This window comes from Salvelinus alpinus, chromosome 1, assembly GCF_045679555.1.
Source record: "Salvelinus alpinus chromosome 1, SLU_Salpinus.1, whole genome shotgun sequence".
NCBI lineage: Eukaryota > Metazoa > Chordata > Actinopteri > Salmoniformes > Salmonidae > Salvelinus > Salvelinus alpinus.
The window spans coordinates 92,075,330-92,101,227 of NC_092086.1; the positions used below are offsets into that span (position 1 = coordinate 92,075,330).

The 25,898-nt window shown below is 42.9% G+C and overlaps 1 protein-coding gene across 4 annotated transcripts in view; it reads left to right on the plus strand.

Annotated features, from left to right (window-relative positions):
* The window catches only part of LOC139534417 (nectin-3-like protein), an 81,782-nt gene that overhangs the window by 37,019 nt on the left and 18,865 nt on the right, over positions 1-25,898 (plus strand). For 2 of the 4 annotated variants that reach the window (XM_071333558.1, XM_071333566.1), the window contains exons 2-6: positions 11,842-12,189; positions 15,228-15,527; positions 15,768-15,885; positions 16,022-16,173; positions 19,630-22,225. In XM_071333558.1, coding sequence (XP_071189659.1) covers positions 11,842-12,189; positions 15,228-15,527; positions 15,768-15,885; positions 16,022-16,173; positions 19,630-20,330 — 1,619 coding nt within the window. In that variant the 3' untranslated portion in view covers positions 20,331-22,225. Of the gene's footprint in view, positions 1-9,806; positions 10,359-11,841; positions 12,190-15,227; positions 15,528-15,767; positions 15,886-16,021; positions 16,174-19,629; positions 22,226-25,898 lie in introns of those variants that run through there. The other 2 variants (XM_071333575.1, XM_071333583.1) reach the window with 2 other exon arrangements.

A 25,898-nucleotide genomic window follows, 5' to 3' on the forward strand; every position in this document is an offset into this window, starting at 1 on the left:
GTCTGCGCGTTCAAGAAATGAATAAATTAGAGAGGAGGAGATGGAACTGCATGGTGGTGAGATATTCTGTATAGCTGAAGGTAATGTCACACAATTAATTATGAAAATATTTTTTTCAAATCCCTATTACTAAGCTATTCAAAATCAAATACTAATTGTAGGCTAACTGTAAGCCACCCTGCGCAATCAATGAACCAACAGCATCGCCTACAACTATTCGTTCTTTCCCAAACTCATGGATAGAAATGTTGGAGCGTAGCATAAGGAAACCAGTCCATCCAGTATGCATAAGAATACAGTCCACACTAAAAGGCGATTACTCAAATTTGTTTAATTTTGGTGTATAGGCAAGACCAATTATGTACCAAAGACATCTTAAATCAGTCTAGTTTTTTGTGTTTTTCTGCCATGCATAATATGCGTTAGACTATGTATTGTATAACGGCACAGTCATCATTTTTATTCCGCTTTTTCTTTCGGGCTTGGGCCTCTTTCGGGCTTGGGCTCATAAATCTATGCATACGGTCTAATATGCATATGGGGGTTTTGAATGAATCATCACCATGGAAAGCACTGTCTGTGGCGATTATACGGTGACAACAGCCCTAGGTGCAACTCAATATTAGGAAGGTATTCCTAATGTTTGTTATACTCAATGTAGAACTGTAACTACTGTAAGTACTGTAATTGTATTTTTTTTGAGTAGCCTGCCCTACAATTCGCGGGCAGTCCGTTATATTTAGGTTGGGGGAAAAGTCGATATAAAACATTGTTGAATTCAAATGTTCTGCTGACACGTCCACGACAATTTGCCATTGTTTTCTCATTCAGAAACTGACCGTCCTTTTCCACATACAGCGTAAATTACTGCTAAAGATTTAAACATTCTGCCAAAGCCGTAAATAGAACAGTAGTTTATGTAAAATATTTGACAGTATGGGTAGGCCACAGAATTGCTGTGTGATAAGAGTGCCACATCATTCCCTAAGGCAGGACATATAAACCCAATAATCTTTTGATGAACAGAATATTGAACAATAATTTGTATTTTTCATGCTATGGCCTAGTTCTAAATTATACCGCAAATAAAGGGTGTTATTGTCACGAGTATGGGGTGCGCCAAGTATATAAATCTCAATATTTTTGTAAGTGCACAGACTTTTCAGAAATGGTGCACGCAGAAATATGTGAAATTTATGCAACGGTTATACATGAGACAACAGGTGATGTGCTTAACTACAAGGGTTGCTGGCTTTTTCCCTCTAATAGCTCAAATCAGTTTTGAACTATAAACATTTGTTTAGAATTTACCATGGATAGTCAAAAGTAGTTGTTTGCCGTTTTCAGAAGGTGAATAGCTCAATTGATTGCGACAGTCTTACATTGTAAAATAATACTAAATTCCCATTGAAAGCAAAGGAAAATGGTTTAAAGTCATTGACTTTTGAAGGTTGTATAACTCACCCATAGAGACTAAACAAAATATCCCCATGTACACTAGAGCCACGTATTTTTCTTGTGCCTTTTACAGCTTGTTTCTAGCCTAAAGCGTTGCAGAGTTATGCATCCTATACATTTATATAATCTGGGTATGGGGGGGGGGGGGGGGCATTAGCTCAAATGTAAAGAAGACAGGAGAAGGAGCGTACTAGAATCTATTCTGGATGTTCGAAACTGGTGTTTTTCTGATGCTAGCAAGCATGCATTTGCACACCGCACTGTTTACGTACATTTGTTTTCTCAGCTACAGTTTGAGTTGTGTCCTGACTGATAGTGATATGGCTAGCCCTTACCGTAACTTGGACTATGGAGTAGCTAGTTAGCTAGTGTTGCAAAAACCAATTGCATTGCAAGCATGACATTTTGCCCAAAGTTTGGTGTTGGTAGCAAGCTATGTTTTGTGGAAAGATGTAGGATTGGCATTTGGATATGAACTAGCTATCTGTAGCTAGCTTCTGTGTTGATGTCTGCAGTTGTTGTCTGGCTCTAGTTAGCATGTTGGGTGAGTCCCCTATCCTATGCAAAAAAACACAACTTGAGTTTTAATGCACTAACATGCAATGCTATGCGATCTATTTGAAGCAGGTATTTACTTTGCAACATGTATTGTCATTGACTAGAACAAAATATAATTGTATGAGCTATGCATCTGTGTACCAGCATTTTTGTACCCCTCTACTACTAGCTAACTAGCTAGATGGGGCAGTTCAGTCCTAGAGGCAGTCTGTTCAGCATGCCTTCTTGACTTGATACAATGTGTCGTCATGCATTTGTGCATGCACACTGGTAACTGTCATAGCTCAAATCAAATTGTATTAGTCACATTTGCCAAATACAACAGGTGTAGACCGTACAGTGAAATGCTTACTTATGAGCCCCTAACCAACAATGCAGTTAAAAAAATACCAATAAGAATAAAGTAACATGTAATTAAGAGCAGCAGTAAAATAACAATAGCGAGACTATATACAGGGGGTACCGGTACATAGTCAATGTGCGGGGGCACCGGTTAGTTGAGGTAGTATGTACATGTAGGTAGAGTTATTAAAGTGACTATGTATAGACGATATCAACCGGGGGGGGGGTTAAATGCAAATAGTCTGGATAGCTATTTGATTAGATGTTCAGCAGTCTTATGGCTTGGGGGTAGAAGCTGTTTAGAAGCCTCTTGGACCTAGACTTGGTGCTCTGGTACCGCTTGCCGTGCGGAAGGAGAGACAACAGTCTATGACTAGGGTGGCTAGAGTCTTTGACAATTTTTTGGGGCCTTCCTCTGACACCGCCTGGTATATAGGTCCTGGATGGCAGGAAGCTTGGCCCCAGTGATATACTGGGCCGTACGCACTACCCTCTGTAGTGCCTTGCGGGTCGGTCGGAGGCCGAGCAGTTGCCATACCAGGCAGTGATGCAACCAGTCAGGATGCTCTCGATGGTGCAGCTGTAGAACCTTTTGAGGATCTGAGGACCCATGCCAAATATTTTCAGTCTCCTGAGGGGGAATAGGTTTTGTCGTGTCCTCTTCACGGCAGTCCTGGTGTGCTTGGACCATGTTAGTTTGTTGGTGATGTGGACACTTGAAGCATGTGAACTTGAAGCTCTCAACCTGCTCCACTGCAACCCCATCGATGAGAATGGGGGTGTGCTCGGTCCTCTTTTTTCTGTAGTCCACAATCTTCTCCTTTATCTTTATCACAGGAAGAGGTTGTTGTCCTGGCACCACACGACCAGGTCTCCCTATAGTCGGTCTCGTCGTTGTCGGTGATAAGGCCTACCACTTATGTCATCTAAATGTAATGATGGTGTTGGAGTCGTGCCTGGCCGTGCAGTCATGAGAGGAGAGGACTGAGCACGCATCCCTGAGGGGCACCTGTGTTGAGGATCAGCATGGCAGATGTGTTGTTATCTACCCTTACCACCTGGGGGCGGCCCGTCAGGAAGTCCAGGATCCAGTTGCAGAGGGAGGTGTTTAGTCTCAGGGTCCTTAACTTATTGATTAGCTTTGACGGCACAATGGTGTTGAACGCTGAGCTGTAGTCAATGAATAGCATTCTCACATAGGTGTTCCTTTTGTCCAGGTGGGAAAGGGCAATGTGGAGAGCAATAGAGATTCCATCATCAGTGGATCTGTTGGGGCAGTATGCAAACTGGAGTGTGTCTAGGGTGTCTGGGATAAGGGTGTTGATGTGAACCTTAACCAGTCTTTCAAAGCACTTCATGGCTACAGATGTGAGTGCTATGGGTTAGTAGTCATTTAGGCAGATTACCTTAGTGCCCAAGAACACTAAGGTAATCTAAAACATGTTGGTATTACAGACTCGGACAGGGAGAGGTTGAAAATGTCAGTGAAGACACTTGCCAGTTGGTCAGCGCATGCTTGTAGTACACGTCTTGGTAATCCGTCTGGCCCTTGGGCCTTGTGAATGTTGACCTGTTTAAAGGTCTTACTCACATCGGCTGCGGAGAGCGTGATCACACAGTCTCCCGGAACAGCTGGTGCTCCCATGCATGTTTGTGTTATTTGCCTCGAAGCGAGCAAAGAGGTAGTTTAGCTCGTCTGGTAGGCTCGTGTCACTGGGCAACTTGTGTCTGTGCTTCCCTTTGTAGTCTGTAATGGTTTGCAAGCCCTGCCACATCCGACGAACGTCAGAGCCGTTGTAGTACGATTCGATCTTAGTCCTGTATTGACGCTTTGCCTGTTTGATGGTTCGTCGGAGGGCATAGCAGGATTTCTTGTAAGCTTCTGGGTTAGAGTCCCACTCCTTGAAAGCGGCAGTTCTAGCCTTTAGCTCAGTGCGGATGCTGCCTGTAATCAATGGCTTCTGGTTGGGGTATGTACGCATGGTCACTGTGGGGCAACGTCATCGATGCGCTTATTGATTAAGCCAAGGACTGATGTGGTGTACTCCTCAATGCCATCGGAGGAATCCCGAAGCGTATTCCAGTCTGTGTTAGCAAAACAGTCCTGTAACTTAGCATCTTCTTCATCTGACCACAGCAAATACTACTGAACTCATGACAAAATCATGTTTAGACATTGTAGTGGCTATTGATTTTTGGTTTTTGCTTCGTGATATTGCTAATATCATCTTTTGGGCATTTAACTACTGGTATGTATCTAATCCGGTTTTGGCATGAAAAATTACTGAAGTCCCAAATTCCCATGAGTTACTGTGAGATTTTGCTCGCTCACAGATATGGAGCCTCAGAAATAAAGATCCGTTCACAGATTAGGAGCCACTCCCTTAATAAAAACTGTTGCATCTACAAACTTAGTCAATCCTAAAATTAAGTCCAATGGTCACTTTATGGATGCTAAAGTCTAATTTTTATCCTATATCTAGAATTTGAACTATGTCGTTGCAGAAATTACTCTGAATACTCAAATGCTAAAGGCGCTGTCAAAAATCCGGTATGTGGTTCTCTGTAACGTTTGGACTGCTCATGACAAGAGGTGGCATGTGTGTTGTGTACCTACATTCAAGTTGATTTGTGAATTTATCGATATTAGCATTGAACTTCAACCAATCCCATACTATAGTTGCGCTGACTGAGGGAGAATGATCACCTGAGTCTCCTCTGGGAACGATGTCTCCTTGCAGCCAGGACAGCCAGACTCGCTCTGTGTGTGTGTGTGTGTGTGTTTGTGTGTGTGTGTGTGTGTGAGACAGAGGCGCTACAGTAGGTTCTTCTCTGTAATGCGTATGTACAGTTGAAGTCAGAAGTTTACATACACTTAGGATGGAGTCATTAAAACTCGTTTTTCAAGGACTCCACAAATTTCTTGTTCAAACTATAGTTTTGGCAAGTCGGTTAGGACATCTACTTTGTGCATGACACAAGTAATTTTTCCAACAATTGTTTACAGACAGATTATTTCACTTATTATTCGCTGTATCACAATTCCAGTGGGTCAGAAATGTACATACACTAAGTTGACTGTGCCTTTAAACAGCTTGGAAAATTCCAGAAAATTATGTCATGGCTTTAGAAGCTTATGATAGGCTAATTGATGTCAATTGGAGGTGTCCCTGTGGATGTATTTCAAGGCTTAAGTGGGAAAATCAAAAGAAATCAGCCAAGACCTCCCAAAAAATTGTAGACCTCCACAAGTCTGGTTTATCCTTGGGAGCAATTTCCAAACGTCTGAAGCTACCACGTTCATCTGTACAAACAATAGTACGCAAGTATAAACACCATGGGACCACGCAGCCGTCATACTACTCAGGAAGGAGACACGTTCTGTCTCCTAGATATGAACGTACTTTGGTACAAAAAGTTCAAATCAATCCCAGAACAACAGCAAAGGACCTTGTGAAGATGCTGGAGGAAAAGGGTACAAAAGTATCTATATCCACATTAAAACAAGTCCCTAAACGACATAACCTGAAAGGCCGCTCAGCAAGGAAGAAGCCACTGCTCCAAAACCGCCATTAAAAAAGCCAGACTACGGTTTGCAACTGCACATGGGGACAAAGATTGAACTTTTTGGAGAAATGTCCTCTGGTCTGATGAAACAAAAATAGAACTGTTTGGCCATAATGACCATCGTTATGTTTGGAGGAAAAAGGGTGAGGCTTGCAAGCCGAAGAACACCATCCCACGGGGGTGGCAGCATCATGTTGTGGGGGTGCTTTGCTGCAGGAGGGACTGGTGCACTTCACAAAATAGATGGCATCATGAGGCAGGAAAATTATGTGGATATATTGAAGCAACATCTCAAGGGATCAGTCAGGAAGTTAAAGCTTGGACGCAAATGGGTCTTCCAAATGGACAATGACCCCAAGCATACTTCAAAAGTTGTTGCAAAATGGCTTAAGACAAAGTCAAGGTGTTGGAGTGGCCATCACAATGCCCTGACCTCAATCCCATAGAAAATGTGTGGGCAGAACTGAAAAAGTGTGTGCAAGCAAGGAGGCCTACAAACCTGACTCAGTTTACCAGCTCTGTCAGGAGGAATGGCCCAAAATTCACCCAACTTATTGTGGGAAGCTATTGGAAGGCTACCCGAAACGTTTGACCCAGGTTAAATGATTTAACGGCAATGCTACCAAATACTAATTGAGTGACGTAAACTTCTGACCCACTGGGAATGTGATGAAAGCAATAAAAGCTGAAATAAATCATTCTCTCTACTATTATTCTGACATTTTACATTCTTAAAATAGTGGTGATCCTAACTGACCTGAGACAGGGAATTTTTACTAGGATTAAATGTCATGAATTGTGAATAACTGAGTTTAAATGTATTTGGCTAAGGTGTATGTAAACTTCCGACTTCAACTGTATGCTTGTCGCTAATCTTATAGGCTGATTACTTTTGATACAATAGAAGGAGTAGCTTTCACAAACGGTTATGTTAAGCATTTCTTTGCCTTCCTCTTTCCCCTGATGGTTAGGTGATTACATTAGAGGTCTGATTTCACTGTGATCTGTCTTTTCTTTGTGTATAGCTCTCTCTGCTTTTGAGGGGAGCCTAAAAATAACAACAGATCTCTAGTGGTCGAGCAGATCTCTAGTGGTCTGGTTATTAACATCTACCAATATATGGCTATTTAAATCCCCTGCTTCCCATTTAGAAAAATCTCCATCTTAAAGTTCCAGTTCCAGTAGTGAGCGCCCATACAGCCACTCTCTCCTCCTGGACAATAGGCTCATCAGAACACACATCATTCTCCCTCAGAGATTGGTCTCAGTGGATGAAACTCTGTATCTGCTGGGTTGCACTGTGATCTTTCAAGCATCACCTGTTTGGAGTGAGTGAATGCCCTTTTGTGGAATTCCTGGCTGGGAATGCAGTCGCTATGTGTAACTAGCTAATTAACTCCATCACTGTCAGCTCACTAACTAGCCTTATTGAGCCACCAGGAAATGACACAGCTGCCACTGATATTTGACATGCCTAACAAGAGTCAACAGCTGTCCAACAGTAAACGCAATGCTGTGGTTCCACCCTGTAGACCTAGGAGCCAAGGTTGCAAAGTCAACTGTGGTCAATGCAGGGCACTTCAGCAATGGGAAAATTCACATACCTAGTCGTTGCGTTACGTGCTAGTCAAACATCAGAGAATTCAGGGAAGGATTACAAAGAGTTTCTGAGTGTTTCCCGTCCTTTATTTGCTTGAGATCCCACCCCTATAAAATGGCACAACTCAACTGTTAATCTCTAGGGCACGACAGGGCGGTCAGAAAATATATTTTTGTCCTCTGTTTTTTCGACCAATTGATTGGTTGAAATTTTCAAGCGTATATTTTTCAATATAAAGACATACCCTATGTTTGAATACAATCAATGTAGGATACTGAGCTTGTCTGATGCTTTAAGCACTGCAATTTAAAAATGAAAACATACTTATTACTAAAGAGGGAGCCAGAGATCAATAGACTAACCAGAAGAAAAAACCTCTTCTGGTCGGTCGGAACCTTTTCCTTTTGGAGTGCCAAATTATCCTACCATTTCTACTGATCTGGGTGCCAGTTATCATTTTCATATGCACATTTTTGTGGAACAGTTTAATTTCATTTAAAGTAGTCTTCATATCTCAAAATCAATGTCATGTGGTTAATCAAAATTATAAAGGAAAATTATGCAAATCTAAAAGTAACTTCTATTGCCATTTGTCAATATGTAAAAATAGCCTACATAAAGCCAACAAATAAAAATATTGCAGCCTGCAGGTAAATATCCTGACGAAAAATAAATATCCTATAAATCACATTGTCTAAGCATGACCTGACTGCAAGGAACTTGAAACATTGTATCAACTATTGTATTAACTTGGTCTGGCCCAAAGCTTGTGCTAGCAAACTTGCAACATTTATATAAAATATTCTGGGTCCTCAGAGTTTCCAGCACCAGTGAGCTCCGGACAGACACAAGAGATAAGAAGTAATCAGGTAGGCCTATTTTATGACGTTTCTACCGGATCAGAGCATGACATTTTTTCCTTTTCACACCGAGTGGTTATCGGAAGGTAGCTGGAAATATTTTTCAAATGGGCTATGTTGAGGAACTATTGTCATTCTCAATGGATGTTAAAGCAGACTTTGTTAATTGCTGTTTGAGGCGAATAATAAAATATTTGAGAAACTCCACAGTGATGAAGACAATCAGAAATAGTATCAGATCCCCAAATGGGCACACTTACTGTACAGTATAGGCCTACATTTGCACGCAGGCCAGGTTGACGAGTCCTACTTCTATATGTGTAATCGGGTGCGTGTCCTTACTAAAGATTGGCAGGAGTGCTCCAAACAAAAGACAATTAATACATTGACGACTCATAAATGGAATGAAATAAACCAAAACCTTTTTCTCACAAGTGTAGCCTAGGTTGTGCGCTCTTCAATCAATGTGTCCGCTCCTACAATGACAACGGTAAGACTATTTATAATAATAATAATACAATTGTATGCATTAACAGAAATTAAGGGAAAGGAGGATACCTAGTCAGTGGTACAACTGAATGCCTTCAACTGAAATGTGTCTTCCACATTTAACCCAACCCCTCTGAATCAGAGGTGCGGGGGGATGCCTTAATCGACATCCACGTCTTCAGCGTCCGAGGAACTGCCTTGCTCGGGGGCAGAACGACAGATTTTTACCATGTCAACTCGGGGATTCAATCCAGCAACCTTTCGGTTACTGCTCCATCGCTCAAACCACTAGGCTACCTGCCGCCCTTAACCAAACAAGCATTGTAGCTAATTTCCCCCCAACATCAGACGTCCCCTAAGGTCGGACATTCTCTAGCGGTTAGAGGATTAAATCACCTCAAACTCAACATTTAAATGGAAGAAAATAACTTTACGTTTTGCGACTAAAGACACTCTTCTAGCTAGCTGACCACCGATTTTCATTAAGTTGGGTTTTGAGATTTTTCAAAAAAGTAATATATGCACATTTTGTGGGACACGCTGTATATTGTAAAATTCGACTGCGTGACTGACCACACGTCATTTAATATCCAACTTTTTACTTCTGAAATATAGTTTTTTTTTTTTTATTTTACCGAATGGTTAGCCAACTTCGGATACAAGGTTGTTGTCTCTTTTTTTTTTTTTTACAAAATGAAATGGATAAATCTTGTAATTGAACAAAATAGTAAGGTGGCCAATAACTAGGGACCGTATGCCGATTTTATTATTTTTTTTATTTTTTATGGGACGTATTTTTTTTTGCTAACCCGCTTATCAAAAAGAAATGTCAAACATGCTAATTGCTAAACCGTTAGCTAACATTTTTACGACACCAATAATCACAAAACATGGATGTCTTGATCACAAGAACACTTTTGAAGGTAATATGTTTCTTAAACTCTTTTGAATATGCTGATAATACGTGGTGCTACGCTAGATGAGAAATTATGGGAATTAACAGTAAATCTACTACTGGTGTGCCAACCCTGCCACGTCCGCAATTGATTAGTCCACTCAGACAGGCGTGTATCAGATGTCTTGTGTGCCATATTTTGAAAGAAAAAAAAAGGATTTGCCACTGCTCTACTAAAAAATATTGATTGACCAAACAATCGACAAGTCGACTAAATGGGGTCAGCCCTCAAACTCTGTCTTTTAACGAATGGTCCTCTTGTTGATTTCCTCCTCTCCTCCCTCCTTATGGCATTCTAATGTCATTGTCACCCTCTCTGTGCTCAGGTCTCAGGCTTCCAGGTTAGGAGGTTGGAGGGACACTCAGGAAAATACTTCTGTTGGGTTGGCTGAGAGATTGGGCTGGGGTTGTTGGCTCGACAACAACAGGCAGAATGTTTTGAGTCCGTTGCCAAGCAATGCAGCGGGTTTTGATTTACAATGACGTCTTCCCACTGGCAGCTTGTTGCAATTAGTGATGTGGTTGTGTGGTGAGTGCAGCATGGTGGTATTATTATGATGTTTGGGTTTATTTATCTTTCTGGGACTCGTTCCTTCCACAGTTTTTTTTTTCTCTTGGACAGCAGAATCTCTTAGTGATAGATTTGTTTCCTCTCATCTGTTTCATATGACCCTTTACTTACTTTAGACGGTTCCTTCTCCCACTAACACTTTCATCATATTGCCATATCTTCTCCCTGTCTTCCTTTCTCTTCCTCCCACCTTTCTCTCTACCTCGCCCTTTCCCGTAACTCTCTCCCTCTGTCTGTGTCTGTGGAGTACTGCGGGTTATGTCTCTGTCTGCCTGTCTCCATCTCTCCTCCCCCTCTGCCTGTGTCTCTGGAGTACTGCTGATCTTAATGCTGTGAGTGTGGACAGGCCATGTTAATAACTAGAGGGGATGACAGAGCTTTAGGGGCTAGTTCTGATTGGATACAGGGACAGAGCGAGTGGTTTGTTTCATAAAGGGCTGCTTTTAATTCCTGGATTCAGGTCAGGAGTAGGGCAGGCAGGCAGCTATTGTACAAGAATACACTGATCTGTGGAACAAACACACAAACACTGGACTGTGTATTATGTCGATGGAAAACCAAATGTTGGTTGCTGTGGATTCATGATCAGATCAGCACAGATGTCTGTGAATGCTTACTTTGATGGAACCTACTAAGCTTGTGTTTTGGTTTGGAAATGTCTTAGCGAAGCTGACGTCAGTGCTCTTTCAAGTAAATGTTGTTCACAAAACCATCTCGCTCTCCCGACCACACACACACACACACACACACACACACACACTATTACACCCAACATGATGAATGTTTATTGATAGTGCCTCGAGAGGAGACTATGATCATCTTCAGATGACACACGCATGAAACGAAGAGATCTAGTTGGTGAGGTCACCCTTGAATACTGGTTTATGTCACAGGCTTATATATGGTTTGAGGACTTTATAAAAGAGTCCAGCTGTAATGAATGGTGCTTGAGTGTCATCCATGATTATATGACTAGGTGTATCCGTGGCGCCGCGTGTGTGTGTGTGTGTCGTGCACTCCTGTGTGTTTGTAAGAGATACTGCACCTGCTGCTGTTGTTGTAGTACTAGCAGGTTGTCCTCACATGTCCTCCTTACCTATTCACAAACCTTAACACACACACATTCACAAGCTGTGTATGTGTTTGACAGTTTCATGGTTATTATGGTAAATGATGTGATTCTGCGAGACCGATGGAGGTACTTTATTGCCATCATCAGTGGGCATATTGAATGTACAGCCATACACATTACACACACCCACTTACAGGCTTATGTTTCACTGCCCAAGTACAACTGTTAGGATTATACTTAATAACTTAACATATTCCCCACTGCTTTTCTCTCAATGTTACTACTAACAGTAGTTCTTTAGAAATAATTGGAATGAACTGATCGTTGATGGTGAAACTATTCATTCTTTGTTTCTCTCCCTGGCTCCAGGTGTGGGGGGCAGTCAGGTGTTGGTGCCCCAGAAGGTGAGTGCTGTATTGGGGAAGAACGTGACGTTGGGCTGTAGCGTGGAGGTGGAGGCCAACCTGAGTCTTACCCAGAGTTCCTGGGAGCGCCGGCTGCCCACAGGCTCGGTGACGGTGGCGGTGTACAACCCCGTGTTCGGTATCTCCATCCCCCCGGACTACGTTCGCCGCCTGTCCTTCCGCTCACCCTCCTCCCATGACGCCACCATCGTACTGGAGGACGTGGGCTTCGCCGACATTGGAGTGTACACCTGCAAGGTGGCCACCTTCCCCCTGGGCAACACACAGGCCTCCACCACTGTCAGCGTGCTCGGTAAGAATGTGTTTGCAGGTGTGTCTGTGTGCAACACACCTTTTGTAAATGTATGTGTGTGTTTGTCTGGCTAATAGTGTGCTTGTAAGATTCTGAAATGTAATTCTGTATCTTAGTAAAGTGCCTCTTGTAAATTGAATGAATAATGCATACCAATATTCTGGGGGAGAGACATCCTGCTCACATCACTGACCCGGAGGGAAAGTGGTAAGACAAAGTGGAAGGGGGAGAGCGAGAAAGGAAAGTGGTGAGAATGAGTGATTGGAATAAGGGTTGGCCGATGAAGTGGCGTTGCAGTGAGAAGAGTCATGGAGATTTGCTGTGGGGTAAACAGTATGACAGTTGGGTACAGTTGAGAGAATGAGAGGAGGGGTGAAGGAATGGGAACGAGGGGGAAAGGGAGGGGTGTAGAAGAACAGGGTGCTATAATTAGAGCTAGAGAAATGCGGTGGGCAATAAGGCGTGCGGTATGTGTGTTGCACAGTTGAAACGTCCCTCTATTTTAAGGGATCTCCTGGGAGGGGCTGGGGTTGGATGGATGGATAGATCTATCATTCCAGGCAAAGCCATGACTTATATATGTGTCATATATGTATACATACATATATATATATGTGTGTGTGTGTACATATATGTATACATATGTATACATTCATATACATATGTATATATACAAACAAAAATGTTTATTTTTTATTTCACCTTTATTTAACCAGGTAGGCTAGTTGAGAACAAGTTCTCATTTACAACTGCGACCTGGCCAAGATAAAGCATAGCAGTGTGAACAGACAACAACACAGAGTTACACATGGAGTAAACAATAAACAAGTCAATAGCACAGTAGGGGGGAAAAATGAGGCTATATACATTGTGTGCAAAAGGCATGAGGAGGTAGGCAATAAATAGGCCATAGGAGCGAATAATTACAATTTAGCAGATTAACATTGGAGTGATAAATCATCAGATGATCATGTGCAAGTAGAGATACTGGTGTGCAAAAGAGCAGAAAAGTAAATAAATAAAAACAGTAAGGGGATGAGGTAGGTAAATTGGGTGGGCTGTTTACAGATGGACTATGTACAGCTGCAGCGATCGGTTAGCTGCTCAGATAGCAGATGTTTAAAGTTGGTGAGGGAAATAAAAGTCTCCAACTTCAGCGATTTTCTTTCTTTCTTTTATTTTTTTTGCAATTCGTTCCAGTCACAGGCAGCAGAGAACTGGAAGGAAAGGCGGCCAAATGAGGTGTTGGCTTTTGGGATGATCAGTGAGATATACCTGCTGGAGCGCGTGCTACGGGTGGGTGTTATCGTGACCAGTGAACTGAGATAAGGCGGAGCTTTACCTAGCATGGACTTATAGATGACCTGGAGCCAGTGGGTCTGGCGACGAATATGTAGCGAGGGCCAGCTGACTAGAGCATACAGGTCGCAGTGGTAGGTGGTATAAGGTGTTTTAGTAACAAAACGGATGGCACTATGATAAACTGCATCTAGTTTGCTGAGTAGAGTCTTGGAAGCTATTTTGTAGATGACATCGCCGAAGTCGAGGATCTGCAGGATAGTCAGTTTTACTAGGGTAAGTTTGGCGGCGTGAGTGAAGGAGGCTTTGTTGCGAAATAGAAAGCCAATTCTTGATTTGATTTTGGATTGGAGATGTTTAATATGAGTCTGGAAGGAGAGTTTACAGTCTAGCCAGACACCTAGGTATTTATAGATGTCCACACATTCTAGGTCGGAACCGTCCAGGGTGGTGATGCTAGTCAGGCGGGTGGGTGCAGGCAGCGAACGGTTGAAAAGCATGCATTTGGTTATACTAGCGTTTAAGAGCAGTTGGAGGCCACGGAAGGAGTGTTGTATGGCATTGAAGCTCGTTTGGAGGTTAGATATCACAGTGTCCAAGGAAGGGCCAGAAGTATACAGAATGGTGTCGTCTGTGTAGAGATGGATCAGGGAATCACCCGCAGCAAGAGCGACATCATTGATATATACAGAGAAAAGAGTCGGCACGAGAATTGAACCCTGTGGTACCCCCATAGAGACTGCCAGAGGACCGGACAACATGCCCTCCGATTTGACACACTGAACACTGTCTGCAAAGTAGTTGGTGAACCAGGCAAGGCAGTCATCAGAAAAACCGAGGCTACTGAGTCTGCCGATAAGAATATGGTGATTGCCAGAGTCGAAAGCCTTGGCCAGGTCGATGAAGACGGCTGCACAGTAATGTCTTTTATCGATGGCGGTTATGATATCATTTAGTACCTTGAGGTGCACCCGTGACTGGCGTGAGTGTGTGTATATTTATATATATGTGTATATATATATATATACATACATACATACATATACATACATGCATACATACGTATGTATGTATGTATGTATGTATGTATGTATGTATGTATGTATGTATGTATGTATGTATGTATGTATGTATATGGAGAACAGGAGGGTTTCTTAAAGAAAAACTAACAGGTCTGTGAGATCCGGAATTCTTACTGGTTGGTAGGTGATCAAATACTTATGTCATGCAATAAAATGCAAATTAATTACATTAAAATCATACAATGTGATTTTCTGGATTTACAGACCTCTACATGCTTTGTAAGTAGGAAAACCTGCAAAATCGGCAGTGTATCAAATACTTGTTCTCCCCACTGTGTATATGTATGTATGTGTGTATATATACATACATACATACATACATACATACATACATACACACACACACACACACACACACACACACACACACACACACACACACACACACACACACACACACACTCTTTCTTTTGGAAAGGTTACAGGATGTCCCTGAGCTGCTACTGCATAGAAGTAAAGGGGGGAAACTAGGGAGATGGAGTGGCAGATGTGGACCGAAAGAAACAAGAGCTTGGTGAATGACTGAAAGAGGGTGTGTGTTTGGAAGCTCTCCCAGACTCAGGAACTCAACTCTACTTCCCTAGAGGCTACTGGAACTCTGACTAAACAGTACAGCTCTTTCTCTCCATTTCTCTCTCGCCTCTCTCTCTCTCTCAGTGGAGCCCAAGGTGTATGTGTCGGCTGGCTCGGTGGCTCTGATCGATGAGGGCAATGAGACGGTGGTGGCTACCTGCATCGCTGAGCGGGCCCTCCCCCCTGCCGAAGTCTCCTGGGAGACGGACCTGTTTGGCCATTCAGAGGTGACGCTGCAGGACGAGGCCAACGGCACCACCAGCACCCAGGTGCACTACCTGTGGCAGCCCACCCGCCACGTCCAGGGTCACGCCCTCACCTGTGTGGTGCGCCATCCTGCCCTGCACACAGACTTTAGGATCCCCTACCAGCTCAACGTGGAGTGTGAGTCTCTCTGTCTGTCTGTGTGCGTGCGTGATTGAACACGAGTACCCACAAGACTTCCTTTTTTGTTCACAATCATTCACAGATTAGTCATGTCTATCATGATGGAATTTAGACAGAATTGATTGATTTGACTGATTCACATGTCATTTCACACCATTTTTTTTTTGGGGGGGGGGGGTTATTATGCTTTTCCAGTTGCTATATATGTTAATCCTCCTCTGTGTCTTGTCTCTGCAGATGCCCCAGACATTGTGGTGGTAGGTTATGATGGTGACTGGCACGTGGGCCGCGAGAGCGTCCAGCTGACCTGCAAAGCCAAGGCAAACCCACCAGCCCACCACTTCAGATGGATCAGGTTTGTGAGCGTGTGCGATCGTGTTTTTATGTGTGCACAAATTTGTTCACACTGCAGATTGAACATTGAACCAGTGTTTGTGTATAATTGTGTCCGTCTTTCATTTTGTGTTCTTGTATGTGTGTGTGCATCCCAGACTGGATGGGGACATGCCAGAGGGGGTGGAGACACTGAACAGCACATTGCTGTTTCTGAGGCCCCTCCAAAGGAATGACTCTGGAGTCTACAGGTGTGAGGTTGCCAATGCCATCAACCTACGCAGCAGGGACCTGCGGATACGCATACAAGGTGAGAGGGGAAACGCTGCTGAATATGCACACAGCTTGCTATTGCACACATTCTCCCTGTTTCTCTTGGGGAGAACTTGAAGCGTTCAGCATAGAGATAATACCATGGAGATGAGTCTTGATTTATCTCTACGGATAATACTATCTCTGTGTCTCTATGGTTCTCACTACTAAACACTTCACTTATAACTTTTTTTTAATGGTTTTGAAACAATGGTATACTTTTCTGAGGATGAATCACATTTAAACACACACAGAAACACACATGGTCCATCCAGCATTTCGTCATTCTAAACCCTAATCCATCTAAGCTTGAGGGTGTGTCAGTGTTTGAATTGAAGCGAGCTGCCACGCTGTATTAGTGCAGATTATTTCTGGTCCTCAGATGTAAGAGTCTTAATTGGGGCCTGATTAGTCTTGATTAGGTCTCCAGATGTTCAACAGGAGAGGAGAGCTCCCTAGTTCTCTGGCCAAACCCATCTGTCTGTCTGCTCATCCCTAATCATCATCTCATACCACTAACTCACTCCTCCTCTGCTTTGTCACCTGTCCCCTGTTGTTCCCCTGTCCTGGCATGTGTCTCTCTCTTCTGTGCAATATGAGCATCATGTCCCTGAGGTTTTGTTAACCCCCTCACCTCCCTCGGCTCATAAACCTTTCTTCTCTTCGAGAATTAAGCTTTCAGTATGACTACTGTACATCTCTCTCTCCATCCCTCTTTTTTGCTACTCTTTTGCGCTTTCTCTCTCTATACTCTCTCTCGCCGTGTGTGTGTGTGTGTGTGTGTGTGTGTGTGTGTGTGTGTGTGTGTGTGTGTGTGTGTGTGTGTGTGTGTGTGTGTGTGTGTGTGTGTGTGTGTGTGTGTGTGTGTGTGTGTGTGTGTGTGTGTGTGTGTGTGTGTGTGTGTGTGTGTGTGTGTGTGTGTGTGTGTGTGTGTGTGACGCAGTGAAAGGCAGAGGCGTGCAGCCTTGACTGAGATGATGATGATGTCCCAGATTCATAAAATATTCACCAGCTCTTTTCAACTCTTATTCATTATTTATTAAACATATATTTTTTTGCTTTTCCCTTTGAGGGGATCTCTGTGGTTTTGTGCGTGGTGTGTTCTCTGTGTGCGCACTTCTGGGTAATGTGTTTCACTCTTGTGTGTGCTCGCCCACACGTTTGTGCAGTTTCTCCGCATGGAGTCAGGATGACGTCATCCTGTTGGATCTGAGAGTCTGATATCTCTACAGACATCTGACCTGGAACTAGGACTGGAGTGTTATTTTATGTCGCTGTTTTAAGAACTTCACAACATCACTGAACACTTTTAGGGGAAACCTTTCACACATGTGCAGTCCTAATCCAATCACAACCACAGCTAGGGTTGCAAAGGGAGGGTATATATCACTGGAACATTTCTAAGTTTAACAGGAAACTACCAGAATTTTGGTATCTTTCATGGATTTTATGTAATCTCTCACAAGACATCTAGTGGCCCTTTTGGGTACTTCAGATTATCACAGGCATCTAATTATCTCTGGCCTTCTGCATGGCCTTATCACATGTAAAATATATTAAATAATTGAATAAGATTATTACAAAATACATAAATGAATGACAAAGCTGTAAAACATTATGCTAAATAAAAACCATCAACTTAGTGAATACATTTGATGTTTTAATATGAGGGTTTCAGCATTAAGTATGTATTCGTTTTACTATGTAAGTATGTATTTGTTTTACTATGTAAGTATGTATTTGGGGGCAGTTGTGAAAAAGTAAATAGTTCAAAGTAATGCCAATGTTGATTAGATGCTTTTTTTCATTAATTAGGCTATTTTCTCTTGAACCATATGGTTTATCTACTAGAAACTCATGGACAATATGGACACAGATATAATAAATGACTACTATACATGTTTAATAAAGTTATTCAAGTATAAATTACCAAAGTTATGATAGAGTGCCAGATATTTTCTGTTAATTGCCCAAATTACTGAAGATTCTGGTAACTTTGGTAAATTACCGGTAGCTTTGCAACCCTGACCTCAACAGTTAAATACAGACTCAGCAAGTCCGGACAGAAATACCAGCGGATGGAATAAGGAGAGCAGCATGTCTCATCTGTTGATGAAAGGTGCTTGATCGTGGTTCATCTGGCCTAAAGAACATTATATGGAGCATGTGAAGCTCTGGATCAAGTCATCTACACAGGGAGTGTCAAACACTTTTTCGAACTGACTGAATTGTAAAGGAGTGATTTGCCATTTTGCCCATCTCTTTTCCCTGAACCACTCCCTGACATTTTAGTAGTCCTTCCCATCTCTCCAAGTCCCCTAACGTCTTGGTAGTCCTTCCCATCTCTCCAAGTCCCCTAACATCTTGGTAGTCCTTCCCATCTCTCCAAGTCCCCTAACATCTTGGTAGTCCTTCCATCTCCAAGTCCCCTAACATTAGTGCTGACTCTATTCTAGATATCCCTTCCCTCCTACGTATCAGTGCCTTACGACATTCTCAATGACAAAGACATGTTTCTCTTTATTTGAAATGCTCAGCATAAGTTCTCCATAAAGTCTTTATAAGCACCCATAACAGGCACATAATAATCATAAAAGTGTTCATCAGTTCATTCGACCTGATTTTAATGGCGGTAGCTACAGAATGTTGTGATTGATTGTCCCTCTAAAGCAGATCTGTGCAATACGGAACAAATCTTCTCTTCCTTGCAAAGATTTACTGGGCAAGGAAAATAGTGTTGAGTGTCCATGACTAACAGTTGACAGTGTGTATGTCATGCAGTGCCTAAAGTTGTCCGCAAACGTTATATGTGGGCATTATGAACAGCTTATACCACTTCAAATAAGATGTTACTGACAAGCTAGTCAGCATTGAGTTCGATTCATGATTGTTTTAAGAATTTGTTTTTGCTTTGTAGAGGACTTAGTTCCTAATCACTCATCTCTGGTTCCTAAACTAGTAACATCTACATCCCTCTGCCTTACCTTGCCTTTCCATTCTTTTGTGATTAGTGTAATGCTCACTCTCACAGTCTCTGGTTTTTTACCGATCAGGCTACTGCCCATTTGGCTGCTATAAGCTGCATGTTTTTTTAGTCTTTATTGTCATTTTGTATGCATTACCTCAATCCCGAAATATCAAAACTTAATTTACCACATCTATACGTTTTAAAGGTAACTTCTATCCTCAAGTGGTCTGTCAAGAGATCTAACAACAACATACTTTGTTCAGATAACATGTCAATGCAAACCTGAGGCTGTTATGAGCATGTTGTTTTAGATGTAGAAATGTTTGTAGTTTTCTCATGTCTACCTATCCCCTTTCAGTAATATGCTGATGTAGTTGGCATTGACATTCTCTACTTTTCTGTCTGTCCATCCCTCCCTCCCTGACTCTCTACTTCCCTCCTCCCTCCCTGATTCTCTACTTTCCTCCTCCCTGCCTCCCTCATTAGATCCTCCCACCACCTCCATGCCCTCCACCACCCCTGCGCCTGTCCTAACTGGCTCTGCCTCCTCCTCCACCTCTGTGGGAGACAAGCAACGGGTCCTCTTCACCTCCCCCACCCTGGCAGCCCTGCCCCCTGCCAACCAACTGGGCACCATTGTGGGTGGAGCTGTGGGCGGCGCCTTGTTCCTCCTGCTGCTGCTAGTGCTGGGCGGGGTCTGTTACCTCCGACAACGACAGACCTTCCACGGGGACTACTACACTAAGCAGTACCTAGGGCCTTCAGACATGCAGAAGGCTCCTCCACAGCATGAGCTCCACCCCTCCAAGCCTGCCAATAATGTTTTTGTAGACAAGGACCGTGAGGAGTGGGGCGACCGCGAACGCAACCACGAGCGGGACCGCGAGCGCCTCCACCTGCATCCAACATCAACAACCATCATGAACAGCCACAACCACAGAGAGCCAGAGCGCCAGCCTAATGGCCGCACGAGGGCGATGGGAAATGGAGAACACCATGACCACGACCACCTGCGTAGCTACCCCAGCCCCCACCAGACTAGCCATGCCAGATACGCTGCCCCACCACACCCGCTGAGCAACGGCTCCCCCTACTTGTCGGATGACTGCTATGACAGTGGGGCCGAGGGGGACTATGTCTCTCATATGGACGGCTCAGTGATCTCACGCAGGGAGTGGTACGTCTGACCCCACCACCACCACCAGGCACGCTACCCTACCAACAGACTCTGCCACCAGAGAGAAGAGACAACGCTGCAGAAATCACAGGAGGATTTCATACATTATTCAACAAAAGAGAATACTCACACGTTCTGCCTCTCTCTCAAGATGTCATACATTTTGGCATCATCTCCTTAGTTCCCTCTCTTTTTCAACATGGTTTGTCATTTCTCAGTTATTTTCCCTTGATTTTGATCGTCATCATGGAAGGTGTGGATTGCCTAGCCACACTGTGGACATGCCTTCATTCTGCACTAGAGGGCAAATCTGTGTTTACTAGCTAATGTGGGGGGGGGGGGCTTTCCCCAAAGAAAGATTAAGTAGGAAGGGAAGAGAGAAATCAAAAAGTGGAGAGTATTTCTGGCACATACAATATTATTTGGTACAGTACAAGGATAGCTTGGCTACAAATCACACAACATTATACTCATTATGTGCTGTCCCACACGCGTGTGAGTGTATTATGAGTAACAGTGCCAACTTTGTCAGTAGATGCTGTCATTGCAGCAGGATGTCATAGGCTAGAACTAAGTCTGCAATGTTATGTATCAGTGTGGTGGTCTGTCTCACTGTCTCAGATAGCAGTACCGTAATGATAACTAATGAGTTAGAACTGGGTTTTAGTTAACCTTTATCACCTTTTCATATAGCGATTTTCAGCCCTATATAGAATATAAAAAAATATGAAACAATGACAGATGAGGGGCGGCTGTATAATGCATTCTCTAAGCACCCTCTCCTTCTCTTTAATTATTTGTCCTTTAGTCTTCATTTTATATATAATCCCAAATGCCCGTAGTAATAAAGTACGATTAGTAGACTGCAGGGTCCCGTGTGGCTCAGTTGGTAGAGCATGGTGCTTACAACGCCAGTGTTGTGGGTTCTATTCCCACTGGGGACCAGTACGAAAATATATGCACTCACTACTGTAAGTCGCTCTGTATAAGAGCGTCTGCTAAATTACAAACATTTTAAATGTAGACTTTATATTTAGGGCCGTCTAGAAAACAGTGAATGGGGCATAATAATTTTTGCTTCAGTTTTGTTATTTCATCTGTAATACAGTGAAGTAAATAGAGATTATTCATGGTTCTCTATCATCTAGTGAAATTTCCTCTGTTACGCACTGCTCTGGGTTCAGTTATGTGACCAGTGCCTTATCCCAGAAGAGCAGTAAAGTGAGTAGTAAAGTAACTTAAAAAACTATGATAGTGTTATTTTTGCAGACAGAAGTGCAAGGTCTGTTTGGTCCTCTGTTGAGAGAGATTTGTTTGTTGCCTTTTCTACTTTTTTCCCACTGTGTTTTGATTGAGGGATTCTTTTTGTGCCATATCCTCTTTTCTCTCTCTAAGCCATGAAGTTTGACGATAGCATTATTTTTGCTCACACAATGAATGACATTTGCAATGTCTTCAAGTTGCAAAACACCTGAACAAAGCTGATCTAAGCTAAAAGGGTGATTTAATTTAATTATTGCACAGTTCCTGTATGTCCGTTTTCTGTTAGGGCAGCAGAGTTAAGTGTGCATGGTATATAAGAAAATGACGGTGGGGATTTCCAGATTCCAGAATGTTTTGTTTAGTTTTTGTACAAAGTGAGAGAATGGAGAGTGAAGCGCACTAGTGCACCTCACCAGGGTTGATCTCCAACCGTATTTCACATTCTCCTTGCAAGCACCTTCATGTTATTCATGTTTGTTTTGTATACAAGAGAAGAGCTAATGTAAGAAAAAATAAAGAAAAATGAATGCAAGAAAAAATAATTGAAAATAATCACATGCTGTATCATCTACAACCACAAGCATTATTTTGTAAATCTTTTTTGAGATACTTTTGTTTTCAATAAAGCACCTTTTTTTTCTGTGTCGCATTTCCTGATTGATCTGATCTCCTAGACTGAAGCCGCCCGCATCACAAGCTCCCTCAGGCTGCTACTTTACTCTCAAACTGATAATTCTCCCTGTGCTCTTCAAAGTGACGTCATCTCTAGCTCAGTCACTCATTTTACAGCCTGAGCTCCTGTGAATCACTGGCCGCTTTCGCCATTTCAGCCGACTTTAAAGGCTTGTAGAGACTGACGGATCTACAAATCACCTTTCATTATAGATAACTACTCAATCTTTTTTTCCAGATCAGTCAGTCACAGTACAGCTATGATCCAGCATGGTGTTGATGCTTTCGAACACAGTCATTGTGCGCACACACTCCATATCATGTCACTGTCGCTAGCCAGCGTTTCAATATGAGATTTCATTAGATTTTGTTTTTGCTCAATTTGACTGCTGCCCATCTCTCTCCTCCCCTGTCTTCCTCAGCCTCTCTCCAACTGCTTTTTGTAGAAGTTAGCAGAGATCAAGAAGCCCTCTCTTGTCTTTTGTCTCTCTCCCCTCTGGTTCTCTTGACCTCGCTCATCTGACTTTGTGACAGAACAGAAATTGCCCCCTGCTCCCTCTTCAGCTTGTCTCCTTTGTGAATTCCCCCCCCCCCCCCCCCCCGTGCATCTCTCACAGCTGGTGAAATCAAGCAGTGTTTATGTCTGCCCCCGAGTCTCCCCTCTCTGGGCCATTGACTCTGTCCCCATGGCAACAGTCTTATCTGGAGCTGGTGACAGAGGCGGGCTCCCTCGGCTCCACCGCCAATACGTGCACACCGAGAGAAAAAGAGTGGAGGGGAGAGCAAGGTTAAAGGGGCTGTTGAAGAACATTAGAGAATTGGCCATCAGACATGAAATTGCCAATTATGATAAGCTGCCTGTTGTATAGAAGGGTGGAGAAATCACGTCATTGTGACCTTGGCATTGTGTACAGTGCCTTCAGAAAGTATTCATACCACTTGACTTATTCCACATTTTGTTGTGTTACGGCCTGAATTATAAATGGACAAAATAAAATGCATTCTCACCAACCTACACACAATACTCCATAATGACAAAGTGAAAACTTTTGCAAATGTATTGAAAATTAAATAAAGAAATACCTCATTAATATAAGTATTCACACCCCTGAGTCAATAGATGTTAGAATCACCTTTGGCAGTGATTACATCTGTGAGTCTTTCTGGGTAAGTCTCTAAGGGACAGATCGAAATGTACAGTGTTGATCCAACTCAAGGTGTCCTAAAAGAAAAATGCACCCCCCCTCCCCAAAGTTGCAAATATTTTCACATGACCCTCTTGTACTGTTAAATACATTGCACACCGTCCCCCCTCATATAATTAACTAAAAATAATGTTTACAACCACAAATGACAATTGTAGGGACCCTGTGCTTGTAAACGTGGATATCAACTTTGCCACTTCAGCATGCTTTTGTGGCACAGTCGATGCCACGCAGGACTATGGGCCAGAATGTTGAAGGTTCTCTGACCACCACAGAAGAGCTCACTTTCCCTGCCTGTTTCATTACACTACGATCAGAGCTGGTTGCAGATAATGATCAGCTAGGGGGAAATCAGGTTTTCAACATTTTAATGCCATATTTATAATTACATAACATATGCAACAAATTGTCCACCAATGTGTTTCTGTGCCAGTGCACCACACAACCAATAAACAAAGCATAACGACTTCGGTCACTTCAATATCATGGTTGAGTTTTCAACACCACAATATGTAAATCTCGAGAAACAGAAAATACATCCCTCCCTACCTTGTAGGCTTACCCAGTATCGAAGGCTTGGCTTGACAATCTCCGAATGACATTCAACTTTTTAGTGTTTTGCAACAGATGCCTACAGTGGGGAGAACAAGTATTTGATACACTGCTGATTTTGCAGGTTTTCTACTTACAAAGCATGTAGAGGTCTGTAATTTTTATCATAGGTACACTTCAACTGTGAGAGACGGAATCTAAAACAAAAATCCAGAAAATCACATTGTATGATTTTTAAGTAATTAATTTGCATTTTATTGCATGACATAAGTATTTGATACATCAGAAAAGCAGAACTTAATATTTGGTACAGAAACCTTTGTTTGCAATTACAGAGATCATACGTTTCCTGTAGTTCTTGACCAGGTTTGCACACACTGCAGCATTGATTTTGGCCCACTCCTCCATACAGACCTTCTCCAGATCCTTCAGGTTTCGGGGCTGTCGCTGGGCAATACGGACTTTTAGCTCCCTCCAAAGATTTTCTATTGGGTTCAGGTCTGGAGACTGGCTAGGCCACTCCAGGACCTTGAGATGCTTCTTACGAAGCCAATCCTTAGTTGCTCTGGCTGTGTGTTTCAGGTCGTTGACATGCTGGAAGACCCAGCCACGACCCATCTTCAATGCTCTTACTGAGGGAAAGAGGTTGTTGGCCAAGATCTCGCGATACATGGCCCCATCCATCCTCCCCTCAATACGGTGCAGTAGTCCTGTCCCGGTTGCAGAAAAGCATCCCCAAAGAATGATGTTTCCACCTCCATGCTTCACGGTTGGGATGGTGTTCTTGGGGTTGTACTCATCCTTCTTCTTCCTCCAAACACGGCGAGTGGAGTTTAGACCAAAAAGCTCTATTTTTGTCTCATCAGACCACATGACCTTCTTCCATTCCTCCTCTGGATCATCCAGATGGTCATTGACAAACTTCAGACGGGCCTGGACATGCGCTGGCTTGAGCAGGGGGACCATGCGTGCTCTGCAGGATTTTAATCCATGACGGCGTAGTGTGTTACTAATGGTTTTCTTTGAGACTGTGGTCCCAGCTCTCTTCAGGTCATTGACCAAGTCCTGCCGTGTAGTTCTGGGCTGATCCCTCACCTTCCTCATGATCATTGATGCCCCACGAGGTGAGATCTTGCATGGAGCCCCAGACCAAGGGTGATTGACCGTCATCTTGAACTTCTTCCATTTTCTAATATCTGCGCCAACAGTTGTTGCCTTCTCACCAAGCTGCTTGCCTATTGTCCTGTAGCCCATCCCAGCCTTGTGCAGGTCTACAATTTTATCCCTGATGTCCTTACACAGCTCTCTGGTCTTGGCCATTGTGGAGAGGTTGGAGTCTGTTTGATTGAGTGTGTGGACAGGTGTCTTTTATACAGGTAACGAGTTCAAACAGGTGCAGTTAATACAGGTAATGAGTGGAGAACAGGAGGACTTCTTAAAGAAAAACTAACAGGTCTGTGAGAGCTGGAATTCTTACTGGTTGGTAGGTGATCAAATACTTATGTCATGCAATAAAATGCAAATTAATTACTTAAAAATCATACACTGTGATTTTCTGGATTTTTGTTTTAGATTCCGTCTCTCACAGTTGAAGTGTACCTATGATAAAAATTACAGACCTGTACATGCTTTGTAAGTAGGAAAACCTGCAAAATCGGCAGTGTATCAAATACTTGTTCTCCCCACTGTATTTCCATTCATCAATTGGGCGCTGCACAGTTTGGATTGATTCATTGATTGGTTCGACTTGTCAGTAAATTAACAAATATATATACACAAAGATTTTTTTAGGTGACCAGGATTGCACAATAAATTCAGGGACTTATTTCCATTGTGGTCCCTTTAAAAAATAAATGTAAATACATATACAATTACATAGATACAGA